This window comes from Dioscorea cayenensis, chromosome 14 (assembly GCF_009730915.1).
Source record: "Dioscorea cayenensis subsp. rotundata cultivar TDr96_F1 chromosome 14, TDr96_F1_v2_PseudoChromosome.rev07_lg8_w22 25.fasta, whole genome shotgun sequence".
Taxonomy (NCBI): domain Eukaryota; kingdom Viridiplantae; phylum Streptophyta; class Magnoliopsida; order Dioscoreales; family Dioscoreaceae; genus Dioscorea; species Dioscorea cayenensis.
Window position 1 is genome coordinate 19,450,133 of NC_052484.1, and position 24,255 is coordinate 19,474,387.

The 24,255-nt window shown below is 34.5% G+C and overlaps 3 protein-coding genes across 4 annotated transcripts; 2 read left to right on the forward strand and 1 right to left on the reverse strand.

Annotated features, from left to right (window-relative positions):
• Positions 1 to 5,183: 5,183 nt before the first annotated feature.
• LOC120275657 (E3 ubiquitin-protein ligase AIRP2-like) lies at positions 5,184 to 10,341 on the forward strand. Of its 2 annotated transcripts, none has more exons than XM_039282302.1 (5): positions 5,184 to 5,391; positions 7,735 to 7,885; positions 8,004 to 8,070; positions 8,274 to 8,508; positions 9,851 to 10,297. In XM_039282302.1, exons 1-5 carry the CDS (start codon positions 5,312 to 5,314, stop codon positions 10,059 to 10,061), a joined length of 744 nt encoding a protein of 247 aa, XP_039138236.1. In that variant the 5' UTR covers positions 5,184 to 5,311; the 3' UTR covers positions 10,062 to 10,297. The 2 variants fall into 2 exon arrangements, with proteins under 2 accessions (XP_039138236.1, XP_039138237.1); XM_039282303.1 differs by lacking the exon at positions 5,184 to 5,391 and adding an exon at positions 5,420 to 7,253 and having other exon boundaries at positions 9,851 to 10,341.
• Positions 10,342 to 11,069: 728 nt separating this feature from the next.
• LOC120275353 (putative [ribosomal protein S18]-alanine N-acetyltransferase) lies at positions 11,070 to 14,208 on the forward strand. Its single transcript, XM_039281896.1, has 2 exons — positions 11,070 to 11,370; positions 13,872 to 14,208. Exons 1-2 carry the CDS (start codon positions 11,118 to 11,120, stop codon positions 14,102 to 14,104), a joined length of 486 nt encoding a protein of 161 aa, XP_039137830.1. The 5' UTR covers positions 11,070 to 11,117; the 3' UTR covers positions 14,105 to 14,208.
• Positions 14,209 to 15,943: 1,735 nt separating this feature from the next.
• On the reverse strand, positions 15,944 to 18,421 carry LOC120276391 (CBS domain-containing protein CBSX5-like). The gene is made up of 3 exons (XM_039283117.1): positions 18,028 to 18,421; positions 17,032 to 17,862; positions 15,944 to 16,128 (listed from the first exon to the last, which is right to left on the reverse strand). Exons 1-2 carry the CDS (start codon positions 18,339 to 18,341, stop codon positions 17,052 to 17,054), a joined length of 1,125 nt encoding a protein of 374 aa, XP_039139051.1. The 5' UTR covers positions 18,342 to 18,421; the 3' UTR covers positions 15,944 to 16,128; positions 17,032 to 17,051.
• Between the last annotated feature and the right edge of the window lie 5,834 nt (positions 18,422 to 24,255).

Sequence of the window (24,255 nt, forward strand, 5' to 3'; positions counted from 1 at the left end):
AGCCCATTAAAAGGGTTTGGGTTTCCTCATGGTAAAATTTAGGGCTTGTTTGTTTTGAAGATTTTTTATATTTAAAAAATAATTTTTTTTTTTATTTTATAAAATATGATTTTAGAAATAACACTTAAAAAAAATTGTTCCTTATAAAATTGTGAATCATTTGTCATCTATTTATTGTCATGATAATAAAATGTAATACATTTTTTATTATTTAATATTTAGTGATTACATTCTTGAATGGAAGTTTAATTTTCTTCTAAATTGAAATCAAAATTTAACTTTTTTTTTTTATTCAATGGGTGAAGATTTGCGACCACATTTATAAAAAAGAATAAAATAATTACATAAAATGTAAGAATAAATAGAATTTGTTTAGCCATGGATATTAAAATTACAATGATAAAGATTATAAAATCCAAGTATTTTCAGTTAAATTTTTTTTTTTTTAATTCTAATCAACATATATTTAAAATCTTCCAATCAATACTTCCAACAAATTTTAAACTCAAGATTTTTGAGTGTCTCATCCTCATTTTTTACATGGGCCCAAATACCACTAGACCATAAGTAATTTCACGAGTTTAATTTATAAAATATGGTATTTGTTCTAAAATATTTTTTTTTTAATTTTATTTTTGACAAATAGGATAAGCTTTTATTTAGTAAAAGACATGCATGGAATTAATACCTCACATACTCTCATATTGAGTTTATTAAGATCTGTATTGTATGGGATTTAAACTCATACTTAGTTAATTTCTCTATATAAGATTTGAACTTTCACCATCTCCATCCTTTAAAAAACTCGAAGTTAGTGACATTGATCACCCAAATTGGGGCCTTTGGTATTTGTTTTAAAATATTACTCCCTCTAATCATTTTTACTCAATTATTTTAACCAAATCACGTGAATTAAAAAAAGTCAGTTAAAATTAATTGATAATCTAAATTTTATAAAAATTATATTAACTTTCGGAAATCACTATATAATTCATTCAAAATTATAAAAATATATTAAATATAAAAAACAAATTTTAAAAATAATATTTAATATTTCACAAAATTTACAAATTAATAAGTAAAAAAGACAAAAAAAAAAATAGAACAGAACAAATAAAATAAACCAGAGGGAGTGAAATGATATTTGGAGGCCAAATACAACAAACTATTCAAATGAATTCAAATACAAGAAAGCAAGAAATTTGGTTTTTGTTTTTGAATTTGAATTTGAATAGTGCTGGCCTTGGACTATTCATTTTATTTTATTATTATAAAAATATACAATTTAAAGCTAAATTATTTATTAAATGTTTGAAATGTAATTGGACTGGATTTGGGGTTACATTCCTTGAATTTAGAATTGTTAAAATTCAAATTAATTAACACAAATTAAATTATTTTTCAATTAATGATAACGTCTATTCATATTTAAGAAAAATGCTACAATAAAAAGGGATATGAAATAAATACAATATGCATTAGATGGACAATGAACACATGTGTATAAACTGTATTTAATGCTCAATATTGAATTTTTTTAAAATATTTTAATGGTTAATTCTATTTAAAGTATAAAATCTTAATTCTGGTTCACGTGGAAGGATGAAAATGTAAACATACCCGTAACTCAATAATGTATCTTTAAAAAAATAAAAAATAAAAAATAAAAAACAATCTCTTTTTAACTATTAGCTGGCTTTTATTTAAAAAATTTATTTGATATTACAAACCCAACTCAATTAAAATTTAGGTATTATCTAGGCTGATAATTTTAAAAATTTCAATTGACATAATATCCTAATATATATATATATATATATATATATATATATATAACATTAAAAAAAATCTAATTTAAATAAATTTTATTGATTCAATTATTTGATAATTTGATCCAAATATGCAAGACAAAATATTATTATTTATATATAAGGCATCACAGTAAGGATTCAACAATAAAAATAAAATTACCTATCAGTCCCTATAAAGTTACAACTTATCCGATTGATTCTTTAATAATTTTTCTTACGTTATAATCCCTCATTTTTTAATTTTTTTTTTATTTTTATCAACATAATAAAACTTAAATCATTAAAAATACCTTGATCTTGAAGTTCATCTCCCCTGGTTCTGGAATCAGAGAATACATTGTTTTCAGCTTATCATATTCTGACACATGTCCCATGTGATGTTATTATATTTTTTCTATTGTGATTGGGGACACGTGTCAAATTTTAATAGATTAGAACCAGGGGAGATGAGTTCCAAACTTACTATCTTTGTGCTATGGTGCATATCCGCCAACAACACAAAAGAACAAGCTTACTCTCATCGGGTGTCAATAAATATGTCTGAGTGAGGTGAATGAGTTCATTATCTCTATTCTCTACTGTCCACGGTCAATTTAGGTGAATGGAAGCACAGTAAAAGATAACTTAGTAATTTTATAAGTTTAAATTTAAAAATATTAATTTTGAACTATTTTATAAAATATCAAGAATTTTAATAATCTCACAATATTTTTTTTGGAAAAATATTTATTAATCCTTGCATTTTTTTCAAATATCCTCTGTAGTTCTTCATTTTTCAGTTTATTTTTTTTTTTCAGTCATTGCAGCTGCAAAATATACTTCCTACGCATTAAATATACTTTTCATTTAACATTACGTGTTTACGTGTAAATATATAAGTTTTCACTTAATATGTTATCTTTACGTTTAATATTTAATATTTTAGTTCCCCATTTAATATTATGTGTTCTCATTTAAAAAAAGTTAGGGATATTTGGTCGACGTTAGCTATTTTTGTGACAAAATGACTGAAAAGTAAACTGTCATATTTTTTTTTAAATATATAAATACTAAAGGATTTTTTTATCAAGTAATGGTAATGGTAATGTGAAAAGTAATGGTAATGAAATATGTGTTTAGTTGGAAATAATAAATATTGGAGATGGGAAAGTGGGATAGAGATTGTATGTAAATTACTTTGATGTCCTTAATATAAGTAATGATATGTTAATATATAAAATAATTACATATAAATAAATATCTAGTCTCGATAATTATTATAATTAAATACTTTTAGTAACGATTTTATTTAATCAAATCTAAAAGGGCAAAAATATGATTTTATTTTAATTATTATAATACAATAAAAAATATTGTTAATTATTATTTTGTAATTATTATAATATTAAAATGACTCAATTTATGTTCAATATAATTTACTTTAATTATTATAATTAGTTATTTAAAATTAATAGTTATTATTTTAATTAAATCTCAACTATAAAGAAAATTATCATTTCACTATCAGTAATTTATTTAATTAAATATATAATGGGTAAAAGTGTCATTTTACTTTAATTACCATAGTAAAATACTTTTATTGACTATTTTATTTAATTAAATTTTATGAGGGCAAAAATGTCATTTCAATTTAATTATTATAATGTAATATGTATATTAAATAATTATTATTTATTTTAATTATCATAATATTTAAATGACGTTTATTATAATTTATTATAATTATTATAATTAGTTATATAAATTAATTATTATTATTTAACTAAAATCTTAACTATAGGCAAAAATATCAATTTCCTATCAATAGTGTTTATTCCTCCTTCATTACCCTCAATTTTGGAGGTAATGAAAAGCCTCCACTATATATAATGACATTACCTATACTACTTATTACTAAGTTAATAATAATATATCTAAACATGGTTATATATCACTATTTATAATCATTCCTTATTTAATACTCCCTCCGTTTCTTTTTATCTGTCATAAACCTACCTATGTTCTTTTTTATATGTCATTTTTGAACGTTAAGAAGCATTTATTATTATTTTTTCTAAAATTACCCTAATACTTTATTCGATTCTCTTCTTGAGAGAAATGTGAATATATAAATTAGAGGTAATTTCGGAAAGAGAACTAATTTTTTATTAAATTATGTGAAATAATCAATTTTTTTAATATGTGAAATTCAGTTATTCACAATAAGTAAAGAAGAACGGAGGAGTAGTGTTTTAACCCCGAGGAATGATATTTTTCCTTTTAACGATGAAATATAATAAACAGAGATATATACACAAGAATAGAGGAAACTGAACGACCAATAAACACCGGTTGGTACTGTATTATTATTCTACATGGATTTGATGCATTACTTTCTATTTAATAATAATAATATCAATAATAATAATAATAATAATAAAAATAAAAAGGATAAGTTAGGCATAGATATTTCGTGAGTGGCACGGCGCAGTGCGGAGAGATGAAGTACAAGTGGATGGATGAAGCAACAGAGCCTGAAAATGACATGTGGAGCCCTCCACAAAGGCAAAGCCATTTCCAATTTGGATAAGGAAACGCCTCCTTCACCATTTTGCATAAATCACCCTTATTTTTTATTTAATTTTTCATTTGGGTCCCTCTTGCTACTCAACTATTCTGTCACTATTCCCTTTTTCACACCAATAACTTCGACTCCAAAATATAACTCATACAACAATTTCAACAATTACAATATTAACAATAGTTTTCAAAATATTCATCATTTTTGAGCTTTTTCAAAATAATTTTCATCTGCCTTGATTTCTAAACTTCATAATACTCCCTTTGATCTTTTTACATGTTTATTTTAATAATTGATGAAAAATTGAATATTATTTTTTAAATATATTATTTATATTTAATATATTTCTATAATTTTTCAATAAATTATATTTAATTATATATTTTATAAAATATTTTAAATAGATAATATTTAAAATTAATATAATTTTTATAAATTTTAAATTAATAACTAATTTTAACTAATATCAAATTTTTTTAAAAAACATGATAATAAAAATTTGAAATATTTAACCCCACTCCCACACAATCCTCACTCCACTTTAACAAACTCACCCAAATAATGTCTACATAGTCGGCATTATTTTAGACAACTATCATTGATATAAAAAAAAATTTAAAAAAAAAAGCATTATTTTGAAAAAAAAATTAAATTTTGGGTGACTTTTTGGGTGCGTTTATTTGTGACGAATTAAATAACCGCGGATATTTGACGCACTCGCTGATTAATGGCCACGTGTCCCATGGAAAGGCCTTGTCTTTTTTCTTTCCCTTCAGTCTGTGAGCTCGCTCCTTCAAAGCAACCACCGAGAGCGATAGAGAGAGAGAGAGAGAGAGAACCAAGAGATTTCTAGGGTTTCGATTGGGAGGGGAAGGGGTTTAGGGTTTCCTATCGGTTTCTCTTTGATGTTGGATGGTGTTGTGGCCTTTTATCGAGGCTGATGTTCATCTTCTCCATGCGCAAATCATTCAAGGACTCCCTCAAGGTCCTCGAGGCCGATATACAGCATGCCAACACTCTGTATGTTTGCTTACCCCTTTTTGTTTTTGTGTGTGTGTTTTTGGGAGAGGGGTTTTTACTTGGGACATCGGTGAAGGTTTTGTGTGTCTTTTGTGGTTTTGTTGATGTTTGTGTTTTGTTTTGATCGTGTTTGGCTGAATCGAGCTTTATTGAGTGGGAAAGGTGGTAACATTTTGGTTTTTTTGGGTGATTTTTGGAGTGATTTTTGGTTTAGGAGTCTTAAATTTATGCGAAATTGATGGTTGGGCAGGCATTCAAGGTGAATTTTCTTTGGAGTTGGGGGTGATTTTATATCCTGGGAAAAAGGTGGAAGAGATGATGGATTTTGGTTGGTGTTTAGATTGACGCTTTCAGTGGTTTTTTTTTTCTTTTGTTAATAATCATGGTGCAGTGTAATTGGTAACGGGGGCCGCAGCCATTATATGCTTATTCAGATTGGGAAAGAAGGAGTTTTGCTTATTATCTTTTTCCCTGGATCAGGGTGTAATGGAGTTGGAAAGAGAGAATGAACTAGTAAAAGCTATATTAGGTTTGGTATATTGTTATTGGACAGCGTGATGTGTTGTTATCTGAATCACGGATAATTAGACTTGGTAAAATATGTGGACTTGTGCTAGCACTTTCACTTAAGTACCTCTGTGAGCAATGTCGGTGAGTAGGGACGCTGGATGGTTGTTGTTCACATGCTACATGAGGAGAAGAATAGATGCCTGTGTGGAACTTGTGTGCCTGAAGAATAGATTGCAAATGTTTTTTGTATATATTTTTTTTTCCCACGGAGGCTCTAGTTTACAATATATCTGTTTGTGCTAGATACGGATATAGATATTTGGCATTCTTAGAGTGTAGGTTGTGATGTCTAAAACCCGCAATACAAGTGATTGTGGTTATGCAATCTTCATTCTGGCAAATGTAGTTTCATGCTAAATTGTCCAACATATGTGGTAGGAGGTGAAAAAAAAGTATGTAATTTAAGACGGTAAACCACAAAAGAATACTTCTTCAAGCATGGGGAGGTCGTCTGTTGCATCTTTTTTTTAGGTAAAAGCAAGCATGTGAAATTCCAATAAGACGCTCTGTTTATGGTGTACTAGAAGAAACAGTCAATTTCTTTAGATATGTGAATACTGTGAACGGAAGAATACCATAAGATTAAAAATTTGCAATCCTGTTAATGGATAACTTGCTTTAAGAGGTATTTTTGAAGAAATGTTAGCACTAAGGTTTACTTGTAACTTTCCTCTGTGTGATGATTGCCTTTGATTTATTAGGCCAAAAACAGTTTAATCTGACTGTAAATACAGTTCAGAATAAGTAACTTGACGGTGATGTTAAACTGATAAGGTGTATAATGAAGATAGAAATTCTCAAAGAGGCTATTGAGGTGCTTGATTACTGAAACGTAGAAATTCAGAACCTTAGGTATGTGTATGGAAGCATTGAGATATAAGAAAAAGTGTGGATCAAGGAAGCCGCAAAACAATTCAATTCAATGCGGGCCTTCTATTGATGTCTTTATCCCTTTTAATTTTGATGTATATTCTTGGCTGTGTGCAGCATAGTAAATGTTGCTCTGTGTACCTGGTCTAATCTTTATGTTGGATTCTACAACATGGTTTGAATATGCGGCATTTTGAAACCATTTTGTTTCTTCTTTAAATTGTCATGTAATATTGTTAGTTGTTTTGCGAGATGCTTGTGATTTTAGAGCTTACAGTGAGTGTTGGAAACTGGAATGTTGGACTAGAAGCTGGAAAGGCTATTTGATTGGAAGTTCAGATTTCATGTCACTTATTATTTAAGTTAACATGATCAGAAATTTATGGAAATGGCTCAGAGCATGAAGGGAAAAGTGTTATCAGGTAATGATGAACAATTCACGAAGGGATTACACACCTCGTAAACTTTCCTTGTTGCAGTTAATTGTTGGTGTGTAAACTTGAATCCTGTTGAGAATAATCAAACCTTCTTTATACTGCAGTATCAAAGTGTAGTTTGCTAAGGAGTAAGTGATCTCTAGTGTTCTGGGATTTTGTGGGAAGAGGCATTTGAATTTTGAGTGTCAACCAATGCATTAAAATGGAAAGATATATCACTTGAAGCTCCTTTTTTTAGCTTTAGAACGGGGAAATGCTTTATTTTGACGTACCTTTCTAGTCCATGTTGTTGTTGTCAATTGTCATGTTTTGATTTGTGTGCTTTTTTGTGATACAGATTGACCTATTCTGGTACTTAAATCATTTAATTTGCACTCATAAAATATTCAATATGGATTTACTATGCTTAAGTTTATTCTTTTTTTTTCTCCCTTTTACCCTTCTAATCCTGTGCTATGAGATGCAGGGCATCGGATTTCCCAAGTGAGTGCGATGGTGCATGCCTCCAAATGCGAATGTCATATAGTCCAGCCGCACACTTGCTTCTTTTTCTAGTGCAGTGGACAGACTGCAGTCTTGCGGGGGCCCTTGGACTGCTCAGAATTCTGATATATAAGGTTGAGATCTTGCGATGCCCAGTTTTATGATAATGTGATCTAGTTGGTCTTTTTTTTCCTTAATGCATGAACCATACTTTCCACTATGCTTTTGTTGACTGGATGCATTCAAGTGCAGGTTTATGTTGATGGAACAACAACCATGTCTACCCACGAAAGAAAAGCTAGCATTAGAGAATTCTATGGTGGGTTTGTTGTCTTTTTGGTATGGTTGCTTATTCATAGCAGCGATAAAACGAAAGGAAATGCTGCAACTAGTTTACTCCAGCCATATTAGAGACTCAGGCTTAGCATTTTTTTCATAGTCTGCATAATGGTGCAATATTTCTTTGATTGTAAGAGTTTTAACTTGAAAACTCAAGCTTATTTTGGGATTTTCCCTGTGCAGCTGTTATCTTTCCCTCTTTGCTACAGCTACAGAAAGGGATCACAGATATGGAAGATAAAAAACAAAAGGCAATATGCACGGAAAGATATCGGAGAACAGATGATGATGATAGGAAGTATTTTTCAGAGGTAGATATTGAGAGAGAGGAAGAATGTGGGATCTGCATGGAAATGAACAGCAAGATTGTGCTGCCAAACTGCAGCCATGCTATGTGCATGAAATGCTATCGTGAATGGTATTGTCTTCCTTTTATTTTAGTGCAGAAACATTTTTCATTGCATAATTGTGTTCTGGAGCTACTTAACTGGCATTCTCAGAAAATGCTTTAAATCTTGCCATAGGAATCATTCATACAGCTACTTATCTGCATTTTAGTTAGATAATTTAGTGTCTTGTGGTATGCCAATGCATGAATGGAGTCTGTTTCTTTCCATCTCTTTTCTTCATATTGATAGTTGGAATAGTGTGCCCATAAGCATCAATTATTGAATTCTTACATAGGCCTGCCAATTAAACTATATTCATTATTGCCATCCAATCAGTTGTCTAAGGTGTAATCAAGGCAAAGTTCTATGTAGCTCTCAACTCTCAACCCATCAAGACATAAGGTGCCACCAATGCATTTCAAGGTGGCATTACATTTTGTCCATAACATATTAAATTTCATCTGATAATCACGCAGCTAATTTAACTTGCTTAATTCTAGATCTGTCCTAATATGAAAATATTGTTAGTGCCTTCCCAGCTTAAGTCTTCATGAGAGTCAAGCAGTTCCTTGTTTACAAGTGCTTACGTAGTACTTTTTTACATGCCAGTCTTAAGCTCTTTTGATGTGTTTGGCTGGTTGAAGTTGGTTATCCGAATTTCTAAATATGGTAGCTGGTAAAAAAAAAATTGGTGTTTGCCTATTTGCATTCCACTGAAGTAAGTTCTTTGTAAATACCAAATGCCCTTTGCAAACCTGATTTAGAGTTTTGGCTAATATTGATTTCATTTTCCATCCCTCCAAGTCCTCCCATTCAAACAGAAAATCTCCTAAGTCTGGATTGGGAAATATCCCCAACCAAACATTAAACTATTCTACCAATCCGCATAACCCTTATTATTTGTAAGTCAAAATCTGGAAGACTTCCAATTATTGCTAACCAATATCAGTGCATAATTGTTTGAGTTGCAACACCGTATAGAGATCATCTTAGCCAATAGATTCTATTCCATTAAATGACATCAACATAAGTTTACTTGAGATTACCTGAGACTTTCAGTCTCAACCCAACAATGTTAAAAATGATTGACTGCTAAAGAGTCAAAGGGGAGCAGTTCTTTATGACAAATGCTCATCTTGTCCCATCTCATTGGGTATTATCTTACTCAACCCTTCATTGAATATGCGTTAAATTCATTGATCATCAACCTCAGAACAAGAAATTGAACAAAAAAAAAATTCTTGAACTCTATTGTTCTGAATTGTTGTTCACGTTCATATTATTTGTCAGTAATAATTGTTCCTTTGTAAGAATTACTCTGTGAGTTGTGATCCATAATATTGATTAATTTTAACTTCCATGTTATCACAGGAACAATAGGTCACAGTCCTGTCCTTTCTGCCGTGATAGCCTGAAGAGGGTAAACTCCGCCGATCTATGGGTTTACACCGATAGCAAAGATATAGTTGACATGACTACTGTGACTAGAGAAAACTTGAGACGGCTCTTCATGTACATAGATAAACTACCTGTTGTCATCCCTGGCACCGTCTTTGACGCCTATGATTCTCATGTCAAATGAGAATGCTCGTATATATAATAATAAGTACACAATTCCTTCTGCCAGTTCTTGTCAGTCGAATTAACTCAATTGATTTATGAAGAGTTGATCCCATTTTCCAGTTTTAAAACCAGATCCTGAGCTTTTAAGGAAACTGGGGATATCTGTAACTAATGTCCAGGTCTACTGTAAATGTCTGTACAGCTTAAGTTTCTGTATGTAAATCAACAGAACATTGTTTTCTGTCTGGTTACTGATGTCTTATTCTGCATTTTAATTTCAACATAATTGAAAGAATCAATTTTTTTTTGGCTCTTTCATTATTATTACGTGAATCATTCAAAGGCTTATGTTTTATAGGTCTGAGTGATATCTTCATTCAAAAAGACTAAAGGTCCCTCAAGTAGATCTCAATGCTAGTATGAAAATAAGTTTTGGGTTTAGTGTCTGTAGTTCATTCTATTTAATGCCAAATTGTTTGCGTGTAATATATATATATATATATATATATATATTTATGACAACGCACAATTTTGTCAATTAAATTTTATCAATTGTGTCTGCAGGATTTGAAAAGTAAAAGATGCACAAACACAACATCGTATATAAAGTAAAGTAACCGTAACAATACTTAAATAGCAACAAGACCAGATGGTTGGGTTCTCTTCAGGTTATATATTTTTTTGTACTATGTTATTATTTTCATCCTTAGATGAGAATTTTACAGTAACTATAGAGGTCATAATAAAGACTATTTGATTGAAATCCAACTGTTAATCAATAACATTGCTGAACTTTTGTAGATATTAAATATATGATAAATTTACGTGACATTTATATATATATATATATATATTAGGTTTTCAATTATGATAAAAAGTAAATACTTTGAAATTTTATAATTAAAGTTTTTTTTTTTTTCGAATAGATCTGATAAGTAGTTACAAATAATTAATAAAAATTAATACGCTAGTTATTATTTTAATTTCATTAATTAAATATTGTGAATAATGGAACATTTTACAAGTTATTATAAGGGTTATAAACGGTGTGACCGGGGCGTGATGGTGTTCTTTGATGGCGGCGGCGAAGGCGATCAGAGAACTGGATCCACGAAGATGCTCAGAAATCATCGATGAAATTGTGAGGTTGGAGAAGAAGCTATTCCCCAAACACGAATCTTTGGCCAGAAATTTCCATGATGAATTGCAAAAGACGAACACCGGATTGCTCTATATGAAGTTCAGTGAAGAAGATGATGGAGAAATTGTTGGTTATGTTATGTACTCTTGGATCTCTTCTTTGTGTGCTTCAATCACCAAACTCGCCGGTGAGTAATTATTTATTAATCTGCCCTAATTTTGATCTCTTGGTGTTCAATTGAAATGAATACTTGATGTGTGATGAACTTCCTCAATTTTTAAGTTTTATTTATATTATATAATTCAAATTAGAATAATTTGTGTTCGCAGTGAAAGACTTTACACATTGTAAAATTTTTACCTGCAATTACTTTTCCTGCAAAGTAACAAGACAATACAATGTTTGGTATGTATAATAAAAAATGTAATTGAAATACATGTAAAGTTAATTCTTTCATTTGGTATGAATAAGTTTCTATGTAAAGTTATATGCATTCTCAATTTTGCCTTTGATTACTCTAGTTAATAAATTAGAAAATATATATATAAAAAGTTTAAATCTCATCACCAAATAATTGTAGCATCAAATGAATTCATTAAAACCATACAAAAAGCTAAACTTTAGTTCCAAAAATATAAAAATTTAACAAAAAAATATAAAAAAAGTAAAAAAAAAAATATAAAAAAATTAATGAGTGATCTCTCTTGCTTTAGAGTTTTGGAAAGAAAAGAAAAATGGAGTTTTGCTCGAGGGTTTTTAAAATCAAGAAAAGATAAAAAAAAATATTATTTAACTAAGGGTAGTATCGGAATTTCACTTGCTTAATATTTTCACAACCACTGTGTAATACTTTTCACACCCTCTCCCTTATGAATCATTTTTCCCTAGTCAAAGGGAAAATAATTACATGAAGACCGTTACTTTGCATTGCTCATATTAAACCAAACGTGTGAAAGTATTTCACAACTTTAGAAGATATATTTGAAGTATATAATGATTAAAAGAACAAATCTTGATCATAATTCCACCAGGACTACTCTGTTGAACATCAAATGATAGAGTCTCTCATTGTTTATTTATTTATTTATTTATTTATTTTTGTGGAGAAATGTGGACAAGACACATGCATTATCTTCCTTTTCATGTAAGAATTAGACACTTAGACCTATGTACATGAATGGCTTTTTTTTTTAATGTGTAATTTTGTGTTTATGTAGTTTTTAGTTATATGTAGATGTGAATGTTTAAGTTTGGGGTCTTCCATTCTATCACTAACTAGTGAAGTTACTTGAGAAGAGTTAAGACTTCAAACATGTCGATGTTTTTGTTTAATTGTCTATAACTGAGGAGTGTGTTTGGTTGAGGGATGTAAATATCTTGTAATGCGGAACATGAATAAGAGTTCATAGTGTTAGTTTACTTGAGCCTGATTGATTGACATTCTGATGTATATATAGCTTTTGTTTCTTTACTGGAACAATAGTTTTGAAGACATACTAGTATTTATACATTCTCAAGTCTGAGGAGCCTAATTAGGTCCATTGTTACCTTTGAGGACGGGGAGAATGTATAAGTTTGGGTCTGCCATTCTATCACTAACTAGTGAAGTTCTTTGAGAAGAGTTAGACTTCACATATGTCAAATGTTTTTGTTTAATCATCTATAACTGACTAGTGTTTGGTTGGCGGGATGTAAACATCTTGTAATGCGGAACATGAATAAGAGTTTATAGTGTTTGTTACTTGAGCCCAATTGATTGACATTCTGATATAGTATATATATATAGCTTTTGTTTCTTTACCGGAACAATAGTTTTGAAGACATACATACCAGTACATATACATACTCTTGAGGACCCAAACTAGGTCCATTGTTCCCATTGAGGACAGCGGAAATCAGTTTTAGGTCAGTGCTTAGTATTTGCATACTTGGAAGAACCTAACTAGGTTCATTGTGTCCTTAAGGCTGGAGGCCGTTGTAAGCTTGCATGCAGGAGCAAACTAGATTTAAGGGTTCTGTTTAGCATGCGCATACTTGAAGAAATGTAATTAGGTTTGTTGTAGAGATGAGCATAGGCCAGTTTTCAAACCAGCCCAACTTAATAAAATCCACCAGGTTAATGACCCAGGGGCCGGCTGGGAAACTATAGCCGGCCCACATTGTAGCGCCCGAGTTACAGATTGGATTATCTTTTTCCCGCTCGTGATTTGGCGAGTTGACCCACTAGGTCAATTTCTTGAATTTTTTGAATTATTTTTATTTTTTTAAAAAGTTCATGGGTTAACTCGTGATCTAGAAGGTTTTGGCACGACCTAGACCAAGCCCGGTTCACCTGTTGAATAGATTGTTGCCCGGCGGACGGTTCTGGTGCGCCAGCCTGAGCCAGATCGGGTTTGTGTCGCGGCTTGGGTGAACCGAACATGATTGGTCCAGTTACCCGGCCTGTGCCCACATTTAGTTTGTTGTATCCTTCAAGAGTTTAGCATGCCTCATCTCGGACTCTTTTATGTTGTAGTTAACTCTAATTATATTTTGCCTATAGATTATTTCATTAATTATCGGAGTAGCAATGAAGATTAATTGAAGGAGAATTTTTTGGTGTATAGTTTCACCATTGTTACTGTTTTTCCAAACTAAGTTTACAAAGCTTATTTGACTACTTGATCTTATCTTCTATATTATTTACAGTAAAAGAGAATTACAGACGACAGGGATACGGAGAAGCTTTACTGAAAGCTGCTATTCAGAAATGTCGAACCCGGAGAATTCAACGTGTTTGCCTTCATGTCGATCCAACCAGAACTCCCGCTGTGAGTCTTTATCAGAAACTCGGTTTCCAAATCGATGAACTGGTTAAATCTTATTATTCTTCAGATAGGAATGCTTTCAGAATGTATGTGGATTTCACTGATGACAGTTAAATTAGTTACTACACTGTGTGATAAACCAAAACCAGATTGAGTAATCTTTTTTATTCAATCAAGGTCATTGAAACAGTTATATTTTTCATATTACTGTTATCAAACTATTTGTCACGCCTTGGACCCGGTTCACCAGACCCGGTACGCAGACAAATAGATGTATACCTACAAAGACCGAAATCAAGTAGGCATGGAAGACCTCAAAATCTGTTTTCAAGAATCACAATATCTAGCGAGGAAGCCAAATTATATTTGCTTGGTATGCATCAGAATTATAATTCTATAATCAATTGAATAAGTAATCAGGGATACCAACAAAGCTATTAATTGAATATAAAGAAAACATAGGTTTTAAGTAGCATCCAAAGTTAAATCAATGACTAATTACAAGAGAAACAAGTTAACAACAGCTGTAGATGATGTTATATTTTTGTCACACACTTTCAACATGTGAATATATCTTATGTATGCAATGACGAATTCAAGTCTATATTATTAATCTAATTTGGATTGCAAACATGATTAAGTTTTGACTTGATCCTGAAGTAATTATTGTTTAACAGGTTGAAACGCTTGTTTTTCCAAGACCTTGGACCAATAAACCGTTAGACTAAGTTATCAATAATTTACCATTTCTTTAAAAAATATTAAAAAATAACAAAATAATATAAAATTCAGGCTATTTATTAAAAACAAGGCATGCTATCATTCTCACTAAATCATCACTGGCTAGAAAAGGCCTATTACTTTTTATTAAAAAACAAGGAAAAAGTAAAGACAAGTTGGCAATTGGATATAAAGATAAATTTCAAAGGGCATCCAAAGTTAACCAATGATTAATTTTTTTTCTTGTAGAACTCTTGTATCATGTCACTATATCTTATGTGTGCAATGACGAATTCAAGTTAATTTTTCTTATGGAATTTATTAAGTCTATCATCAACCAATGGAAACCTCATTCCAAACTAGTTATTATCAAGAGTCTATGCAATTGAAAACCCACTGATTTTCTATAACTAAAATAAGTTTTAATGATTGAAAATCTCTTCTATTTTTTTTTTTAATTCATTAAAAATAAGAATTGGGCATGCAGTCATTCTCACTAAATCATCATCACTTATTTCTACAAAACATCAATTTCTTTGTAGAAACTCAACAAAGTCCAAATAATTCCATTTGAACAATAATAATAACAAAACAAAGAATTTGAGTGAATTGGACCCAAGATCTAATGGAAATAAACAGAGTACCCAAACACATAATGAAATCAACGAAATAGCATACAAATATCTTGAATGATGAAGATTGATCAAGTGACAGGAATGAAATTTAAAAACTGGAAGATACATTGTTTTTATGTTTGAAAGCTTGGAATGGGTATAAGAGTCATGACTCACGTGGGTCTGCAATGACCCAATCATAATCACTATTTATAATTTTAGGAAATATCTTTCAGTAAAAATTAAAACTCTCACCACTGTGAAAAATCTATATTTCGATGAAAAAAATCATTGACGACGTGTACCAATAGACTCAAAGTTCGATTAGCAGTAGAACTGTCAGACTTAATGCACAATAGCAAAGACTTGAATAATATTTTGGGCCAAGTAGGACCACTTAAGGGCATCCTTTCTTTGGTGCATTCATTGTACTTGTCATCACATAAGTCATGGCCTCTTCTTTCTTTCTTTTTATCTTAAAAATAATATTTCCAAACAGTTTACACTGCTTTTGCATATTGATTTTTTTCATATAATTATTTTCAAAGTTTAAATAGTCCAAGTGCACATTTTCTTGAGGATAAGCATCTTGAGATCAGATTGCAATAGTAAGTCCAGATATAAAGATCTAAGTTTTATTTGAATTTAGCAAAAAAGGCTCTGGATTTAATAATTTTTTTCCTCATGACTAGTCACACCCTTCCCCTCGCTGCACACTTGAGTAAACTCTTATTAAAAGACTGCATACATATATATGCTCATTGACACAACTCTGATCCTTTCATCACCCACAGAATCATCCCTCTGCACAACAAAAATCAAATAAAATACCTTCTTCTTAGTTAATTACTTCACAAAGGGTTATAACTCTCTTTTATCTAAGTGAATAATTAATTTCCAAACATCATTCCATTTCAACACTAATCTTCAATGTTACATCAGGTTAAACACAAGAATAATAATAATAATAATAATAATAATAATAACCATTGAACAGACTTTCTAATTCAATGATAACTATTATTTTGTTTAAAAAAAAAATTTAGGTAGGGAAGTACTTTGCCGAACCTCATTTACACAAATAGCAAAGTTAAACTAATAATCTCATATGTTAGATGAACTCAACCAAGAAGATAAAGAGATATATATATACATATATAGTATTTCTTAAACCTGGTTCACCTTTATAAGATAGCCATTAAGCTTTTCTATTTCCCATATCACAAGCATCACTTGTTAAAAAATACATGCAATGGTTATTGGGAAGTCTTTTAGACAATCCTAGCCTCTACAAATAACATTACTGTATGTGTATATATATATATATATATATACATATACATGAACAATCAATTTAATGTTTATTAAAATTAAATGATATGAATTATTAAGATTATTACATAGTCAAGAAGGACCAGCTCAATATCCTTTAACACCACTGAAAATTCCAACCAAAACTGCTAAAATTTCAAGTCCAATATTAAATATTCCAACAAATTTCTCAGTCAATTGAGTCATTACTAATTCATAAATACTCATCAAAATCAAGCAAGTTTTGGTCCCAAATTCATCAACCATCTTCTTCTCATTTAATGCTCAAAAAACACAACACAACACAACCAAACAGCAAAGAAATCAAAGCAAAGCAAAGCAAAAAGATTCAATCTTGATGAAGTAAAAACAATAGTGTTGGGTTTTTGTTTGTACCTGGATATGAGATGAGCTTCTCAAAAAGAGTCTGTGAATTGCTCCCTTAAAACCTTGAGAATGTCTGGGAAGGTGACAATGCCCACAAGGGTGTACTCTTCGTCCACCACCCACACGTAGCTCACTCTGTGCGCCAGCGCTTGGACCATCACGGCCACAAGCGAGCTCTCAGGATGGCAAACGATAGCCTCCTCTGACCTTCTTCCCATTCGAGCTGAGTAGCTGCCTGACCTCATCCTCCTTGGTTTTCTGCGATTCATGGTGGATGTGTCTTCGTCCTCATCTGAGGATGAGGATAAGGGCATGACAAGGGTTTGTGAGAATTCCTCATCGAGGAGCTCTAGCATGCCGGTGAGGTTTTTCTCTTTGAGTTTGGATTTGACTGCGAGGATGGCAGACACCGGTGGGGCCGGGGAGCAGTCGATGTAGGCCATGAGATCGCCGGCAGAGAGCGCGGCGAGGGCGGCGGCAACACCCTCGTCGCAGTTGGCGAGGGTTGAGGGGGATATCTCGCCGATCAGTTTGCCGTCGTCGGTGACCACGGCGACGGAGGTTTGGGTGGAAATCGCACGGCGGAGGAGAGGGAGCGCGGAGAGGGCGGGGTCACGGTAGCGGACGGCGACGAAGTCGGAGCGGACGACGTTGAGAGAGGCAACAGGGCGAGCGGCGACCGACGAGATGACAGCGATGGAGTTGAGGAAATGGCGGACAAGGTCCTCTTGGGTCAACCAGCAGAACTCTTCGCCGCCACCGGCGGATAGCTTTCTCCGGCGAATGGGCACCACCAGTGTCTGGATGCCCTCAAGGATCGCGTCCAACGCGTCCAAGATACTGCTCATGCCGAGAGATCCAGTCAGAAAAAGTCGAGATTTTTAACATAACAACAAACTCAATTGAAAAAAAAACCCAAAAATTGCCCTAATTTTCAAAATCGATCTAATAATCTAAATCCTGGAACTCCAAGAATCCCAAAAAGGCAAAAGAGCGAATGCAAACCAGGAATTGGGCTCAAGACGGCAAACAAGGCCGGAATCCTTGGGGAGAAGAACAGAGACAGGATCAGCGAGGGCACGGGCTGGGTCAGCGATGTTGCTCTCAGAGCAGAGATAGCAAACAACGTCAACGACGGAGACCCGGCCGGCGATGGTCTTCTTGTCGGCGCTCCAGAAGCTAACACAGAGTTCTCCGCCGCATCGGCTCCTGAGAGCGAGAAGGGCGTCACCAACGGTGGCTGTGGAGGGCAGCGGTCGTAGCGCCGGCTTGCCGATGCAGAGGTCCGATACCTCACCGCACACGAGGCTCACTGCCATACACTCGCGAAGGAACCCTCGAGAAACGACTAGAAAACCAGAGAAAAAGACGCAATAGAGAACAAACGAGCGAGAAAGAGAGAGATGAAGACGAAGACGATGAGGTGGAGTGCTATTTATAGACACACTCGTTTCCCATACACGTTTCTCACAACGATTCCCACATCCATTCTATAAGGCGTTTCCCTGAACGATTCCCGTTTCCCTCGTTAAGGGAATCGAAGAATGTACTTTTATAAATTTCCTAGGCCTTGACCTGCTTGAGGTTAATAATTAAATCTTATGCTCCCTCCCTCGGGTAGTTTTTACTTATTTTATTTTGGAAATTGTTTTTTTTGTCATTCTTTTTTATTTTTTACTTGTTCATTTAAATTTTTTTTAATTTACTCTTTATATTTAATGTGTTTTTATACTTTTTAATAAATTATATTTAATTGCATATTTTTTAACATATTTTAAATAAAATTAATTTTAAAAAATTAATGTAAAATTATAAAATTTAGATCACTAAACTAATTTTAACCCACTAGTTAAATTAAATATGCAAGTAAAAAACATTGGAGAGAGTAATTAATAATTAGTAAAAAAAATTGTAATACCAAACCAATTTCGTACAATGATATTAGTTTTATAGTGAAAATCAAGTGAGATATTTAAATGATAAGACTGTCAATGGTAATGGATCCTTAGTTGTGAATTTGAGCTTATTGAACAAATTCAGTGCCACTAGGTGGCTTGTTATTGCTTTCGTCAAAAAAAAAAATTTGTATTTAATTAATTAGTAATTAACTGTAGGTGATATTCAATATATTTAGTTTTTCATAATATATATTAGAAAATTAATAATAGCGTTACATGTTTCATTTACAAGCTAATAAAATTATACAGTGGGATGTATTTCTCTTTTTTTTTTTAGATTTTTAAATAGTAGAAATATTAATATTTGTTCACAAGTTAAGCATAAAATATGAAATTATTATTATTATTATTATTATTATTATTAGTGGAAATTGCCAAAAAAACCCTTTAAGTTTGTAAAATTGCCAAAAACACCCCGTTAGTTTTGCAATCCCCAAAAACCCCCTCCTTTTAAAGTCTATGTTTTTCAAACCCCCAAACCCTGTAACGGATGTGAACGGAGTGAGTTTCAAATTTTTTTGGGACGAAAATGCCCTTGCATGGGGAGTCGTGGGCTGCGACCCATCTCGGCGATTTGAGAGGAAGTGGGGGTTTTTCCGTAGGGGTAACCCACGAGAGGCAATTTATTGGGCCAGTTTAATTGCTTTTTCTCGACTCACGTCTTGACTTTTTCCATTTCGAGTCGTCTCCGAAGTTGTCTCTCCGTGAAGCCTCTGTAATTGCCATTTCATCGACTTTTCCCTTTCCACGGTATCTCGAGAGGAGAAGTCCCCATGCAACTAGTTGGCATTTCATCGGTTTGCGATCTAAGGTATTGAGTATGGTTTTTATGTTAAGCGTTACATTCTGAAAGAAAGATTTTTTTCGGTTTTGTTTTTGTGCTCCTGTTTTTTGTTGGAAGATATTGAAGTCTGCGGGGGATTTCTCATTTTGGGGTTTTGTTAGTCTGCAGGGAGATTTCTCGGCTAGAGTTTTATTTTGTTTTGCATTTTCGTCTGTATACACTATCGAAATAGTTTTTTCGATTATTATGATTTGTGTAATATTTATAATGTACATTTCCCCTTTCGTTTGATATGGTTTGCGAGTTTTACAAATGAGGGTTGACGTTTAAGAAATGAGATGTTACGAGTTTAACATTTGTTGTCTACTGTTTAAGTATTCTCGTCTACGTTTAACAAAATGGGTCTCGTTTAACATTTTATATCTCCGTTTAATAAGCGAGAGTTCTAGTTTAAAACCTTATATTTCCGCTTAAACTTTTGTCAATCTGCGAGGCTTGTGATTATGGCGGTCGACCCTAGTTAATGGGCGTTGCTATTTGACACGGTTGTGGAGACCTTAGGCTGAATTGAAAGTTAACATGACCCCTCGACCTTTGGGAGATTATTCGAAGGACACCGTTTGCGGCTTGATTTGGTGGAAGCCATATACCAAGAGAGGCCCTTCTTGATTCTCTTTTTGCGAAAGATGCGATGGTCGCGCGATAAATTCGAGGATCGGGGAAAGCTGCTTGAGTTTTCGAGACCTCGAGATGTGGCCCTCGTTCTTGGTCTGCGTTGCGATGGCGGCGGTGGTCTTCAGAAGAAGAAAACCCGGTCGGCGTTCGAGAGGCGGTATCTATCGAAAGACCTCACGAGAGCAGCGAGACTCCATCGAGAGCACTGCGGTGCAACTTGTTCGACGAGAGGGGAGAAGAAGATAATTTTTGTCAAACTCGATGGTGTACCTCGTGGGGGACGATCCTCTTCCCAAATACATCATGCTCGGTTCGAGGCTGGATCGTTGATTACGTCGATGATCTACCGGCCGTGAGAGGCGATACTGGCGTGGGAGCGGAGCGACGCACAAGTGGCTTATGGAGGATATTCCTGAGCGGCCGCCCGAGTGCAAGATAGATCGTCGGGAAGAAGACCAACCGAGAGTGCGTTAAGGGTTGCTCGGTCGGCTTAACGTCCCGGTTTCTGGTGGCCGGGAGCGGGGAAGAAAGTCCGGTTTCGGCGAGATCCCAAGGATCTTTGTGCTACGGTGAAAGTACTACGGGAAGCAGCGGCGGTGAAAAGCGAGCTTGTCAGTCGCTCGATGGAAAAGAGGTAATAAATCATGGATGATGTTTAACATAAGTCTTTAATGTTTTAAACATTTTTATTTAGCGTTTAACTTTAGTATTTACCGTTTAACTCTTATTAAATACTTGGTTTAAATATTTTTGTTCTCCGTTTAATTATATTCTATAACGTTTAAATATATAGTTTTTATAGTTTTAAAATGAATGATCTCATTGAAATTGTTTTGGTTTTACATATGTTAGTTTCTGAGGTGGTTCGTGAATCTTTGAAGAAGAAATATTTGTTGGCGTCAATAGGCGGATGGATGCCATTGCTCGGGAACCACTTGCTCGAGGCGAGGATGAGAGGCGGCCCTCTATCGTGCTTGTGGCGGGCCTTGGATTCTCCTACTTCCGACCCACCAGCGCCGCGCATTCCTCGGCCGGAGAAGCCCTCCCCCCGGCGGTTGCAACAACCCCCTACCGCGACAGCAGCGGTCCCACGACCGTGGCGGCCCCTCCAGGCCGTGGCGGCCACCACGGTAACATTAGGCGAAGATGTCACACGCAACTCTTATCACGAGGCGTACGGATATTGATGACTGAGGGTTTCCTCGGCTTAGTCGCTCGTGTGGGGACTGGGAAGGGCGTTCATGGCCATTGCGCCATCCTCGAAAAAGCAAAAGCACCGGGACGAGCAGGCGTCGGAATTTGGCGAGCGGCGACATCGTCGGGAAGGTCGTTCAAAAGGCGGCCACGTTCGAGAGAGACTTGCGAAAAGAGAGAACAATCACGCCTCTGTCTCCACTGCGGTGACGATGAAACAATAGCAACACCATCGGGGTGATCTTATTCTGAGTGCATCGCCGATTGATGACATGGCCGTGACGGTGGAGGACATCGTGAGATGATGTGGCCGTTACTTGCATGGTTGAGGAAGGTCGTTGACTCTCTTCTCGATGAAAAATCGTCGACCCGGTGGAGCCAGGCTGCCGAGATGCGGCATCAAAGATGGACACGATCCACGAAGGTCGAGAAACAAGTTAAGGGTGTGTCTCCCGATGATCTTTGTTGTCGATAGCCACGGTTGAGAAAGATCGTCCGAATCCGTTCTTGAGTGGCCGTGGCGAGCAGATCTGCATGACAGCGGGGACCTGATCCCACTCAACAAGAACCATGTAAGGAAGTGTACGCGGTTGATCTTTGTCGCCAGTCGTCCCCGCGTCGAGCGGACGCAATCCCACGACAAGAACGACAATGTAAGGATGTGTCATGCGGTTGATCTTTGTCGCCGTCGTCCCGCATCGAAGGAAGATCTTGATGAAGACCCCAGAGCCAGAACAGCGAGAGAGATGATCGAGGCGATCAAAAATTGGACCCGAGACGGCTCGGAAAGCTTTTATTCGAAGAAGAAGAAATGGGTTGGCTCGAGTCGTCTTAACAAATCTGGCGAGGGAGTTGATGAGGATCTTCCTCAGCTGCTCTATGGACCCGGAGTAAGTGTAGCGTTTTTATGATATTGTTTAAAGAGTTTCTTATAGTGTTTAACTATTACCTAATAGTGTTTAATACTGATTATGTTATCATTTAAGTTTTTCAGCCTTACTGGTTTAATTATATATAATATCATGTAACGATTGATAATATCGTTTTAAATATTTACTGATATGGTCTTCTAATATACATTGTCGTTTAACCTCGGCCTTTGTCGTGTGGAAGAATAGCCCATGTCGGCCCTGCACGTGACGGGTTACTCTAGCTGACTTGAGGGAAGGAGATGGTCGGCTGATGATGTGATGGGCGCTTTCGTATGCATAATACAAAAAGTCGGTGAGCGAAAGAGCCGTATCCTTACAAGAAGGCGCCTCCATCATCGAGACCCGCTTACTGTTGTTTATGTCAAAGCGGGGACTGACGCACTGACCACAATTATGGCTATGATCCGGGGATGCTGTGCGCAGACTGCGTGAAGTTCAGATTGTCATCCTCAGATAATCATGAATGGCCACTTCCATGTCGTGCGTCACGGGACGATGATAAACAAGAATCACAGGGCATTATTCTTCGTATCAGGGAGTGCGATAAGGACCAGCGTTGGACATGGTAAGTTCTTTAATTATCTGTTTGGTATTTAAATCGGTATTCTAATCTCGACTTGCATATCTCGACAGCGGAATCTATTCGACCTTTGTGTCGATATGGAGTTAAGCGAGTCGGCGACAACAAAGTACCCGGCTCGTGCGCGGCACGAAACCCCGCGCGAAAAACAAGGGAAGCGTCGATTGCGCCGTCGTCATGCGGTTTATCGAGCAATTCTGTGGGGTGAGAAGTTACGGCTCTACCGCGAGACAGGGCGTTCCTTACCTCGGATTACGGTATGTTACCCGCATACTTAAGGAGGGAGGCGTCGGCGTCCAGTGACAAAGGGGTCGTCACAAGCGGGTTAAATTACATTTTTGAATAACATGTCTTGTATATCGACTGTCGATTTTGTTTTTCAAATGTACATCCGGACAAATTCAATTCATTGTTTTTCGTGTTCGAAGAACATGACTTGTATATCTTAATGTAAATTTTTGTTTGTTTTGAATTGTAAAAGCGGGTTAAATTCCATTCGGTTTTATTTCGATTGTTTAATTTACGTTGTGATTGTGTACATTTCACTTTCATTGTTTAAATATAGTATATATCGTTTAAACATCGAGTTTTAAATATTTTCAAATTACGGTGTACCCGTTTAAAATAACACTTTCTCTGTTTAAATGAATGCACTTATTGTTTTAACTAAATATGGAAAGTTGCCCATCAATACACAATTCAATTCATTGTTTTTGTTTTTCGAAGAACATGACTTGTATATCTCAATGTAAATTTTGTTTGTTTTTCAATTGTAAAGGCGAGGTTAAATTTCATTCGGTTTCATTTCATTGTTTAATTTACGTTGTAGTTGTGTACATTTCCGTTTCATTGTTTAAATATACCATATATCGTTTAAACATCAGTTGAAATATTTCAAATTACAGTGTATCCGTTTAAAATAACAATGTCTCCGTGTAAATACATTCAATTCGTTATAAATACACAATGTTTCCCCATCAGTCAGTCGGTTTATTAACAATGCCTAGTCGGCTGGCAGTTTCATTGCAAGATCGTCGATTGTGACCGGATCCTTGGCGTGCGTACATGTAACTTCGCGGACATCAAACGCTGCGACTCGATCCTCTTTTC

Excerpts from the sequence above, each read along its gene's own strand:
- LOC120276391 (XM_039283117.1), bottom strand. The coding sequence starts at position 18,341 with ATGGCAGTGAGCCTCGTGTGCGGTGAGGTATCGGACCTCTGCATCGGC. Across the intron at positions 17,863-18,027 it reads CGTCTTGAGCCCAATTCCTG|TATCTTGGACGCGTTGGACG; the intron begins GTTTGCATTCGC and ends CGGCATGAGCAG.
- LOC120275657 (XM_039282302.1), top strand. The coding sequence starts at position 5,312 with ATGTTCATCTTCTCCATGCGCAAATCATTCAAGGACTCCCTCAAGGTC. Across the intron at positions 5,392-7,734 it reads ATACAGCATGCCAACACTCT|GGCATCGGATTTCCCAAGTG; the intron begins GTATGTTTGCTT and ends TATGAGATGCAG. Across the intron at positions 7,886-8,003 it reads TCAGAATTCTGATATATAAG|GTTTATGTTGATGGAACAAC; the intron begins GTTGAGATCTTG and ends ATTCAAGTGCAG.
- LOC120275353 (XM_039281896.1), top strand. The coding sequence starts at position 11,118 with ATGGCGGCGGCGAAGGCGATCAGAGAACTGGATCCACGAAGATGCTCA. Across the intron at positions 11,371-13,871 it reads TTCAATCACCAAACTCGCCG|TAAAAGAGAATTACAGACGA; the intron begins GTGAGTAATTAT and ends TATTATTTACAG.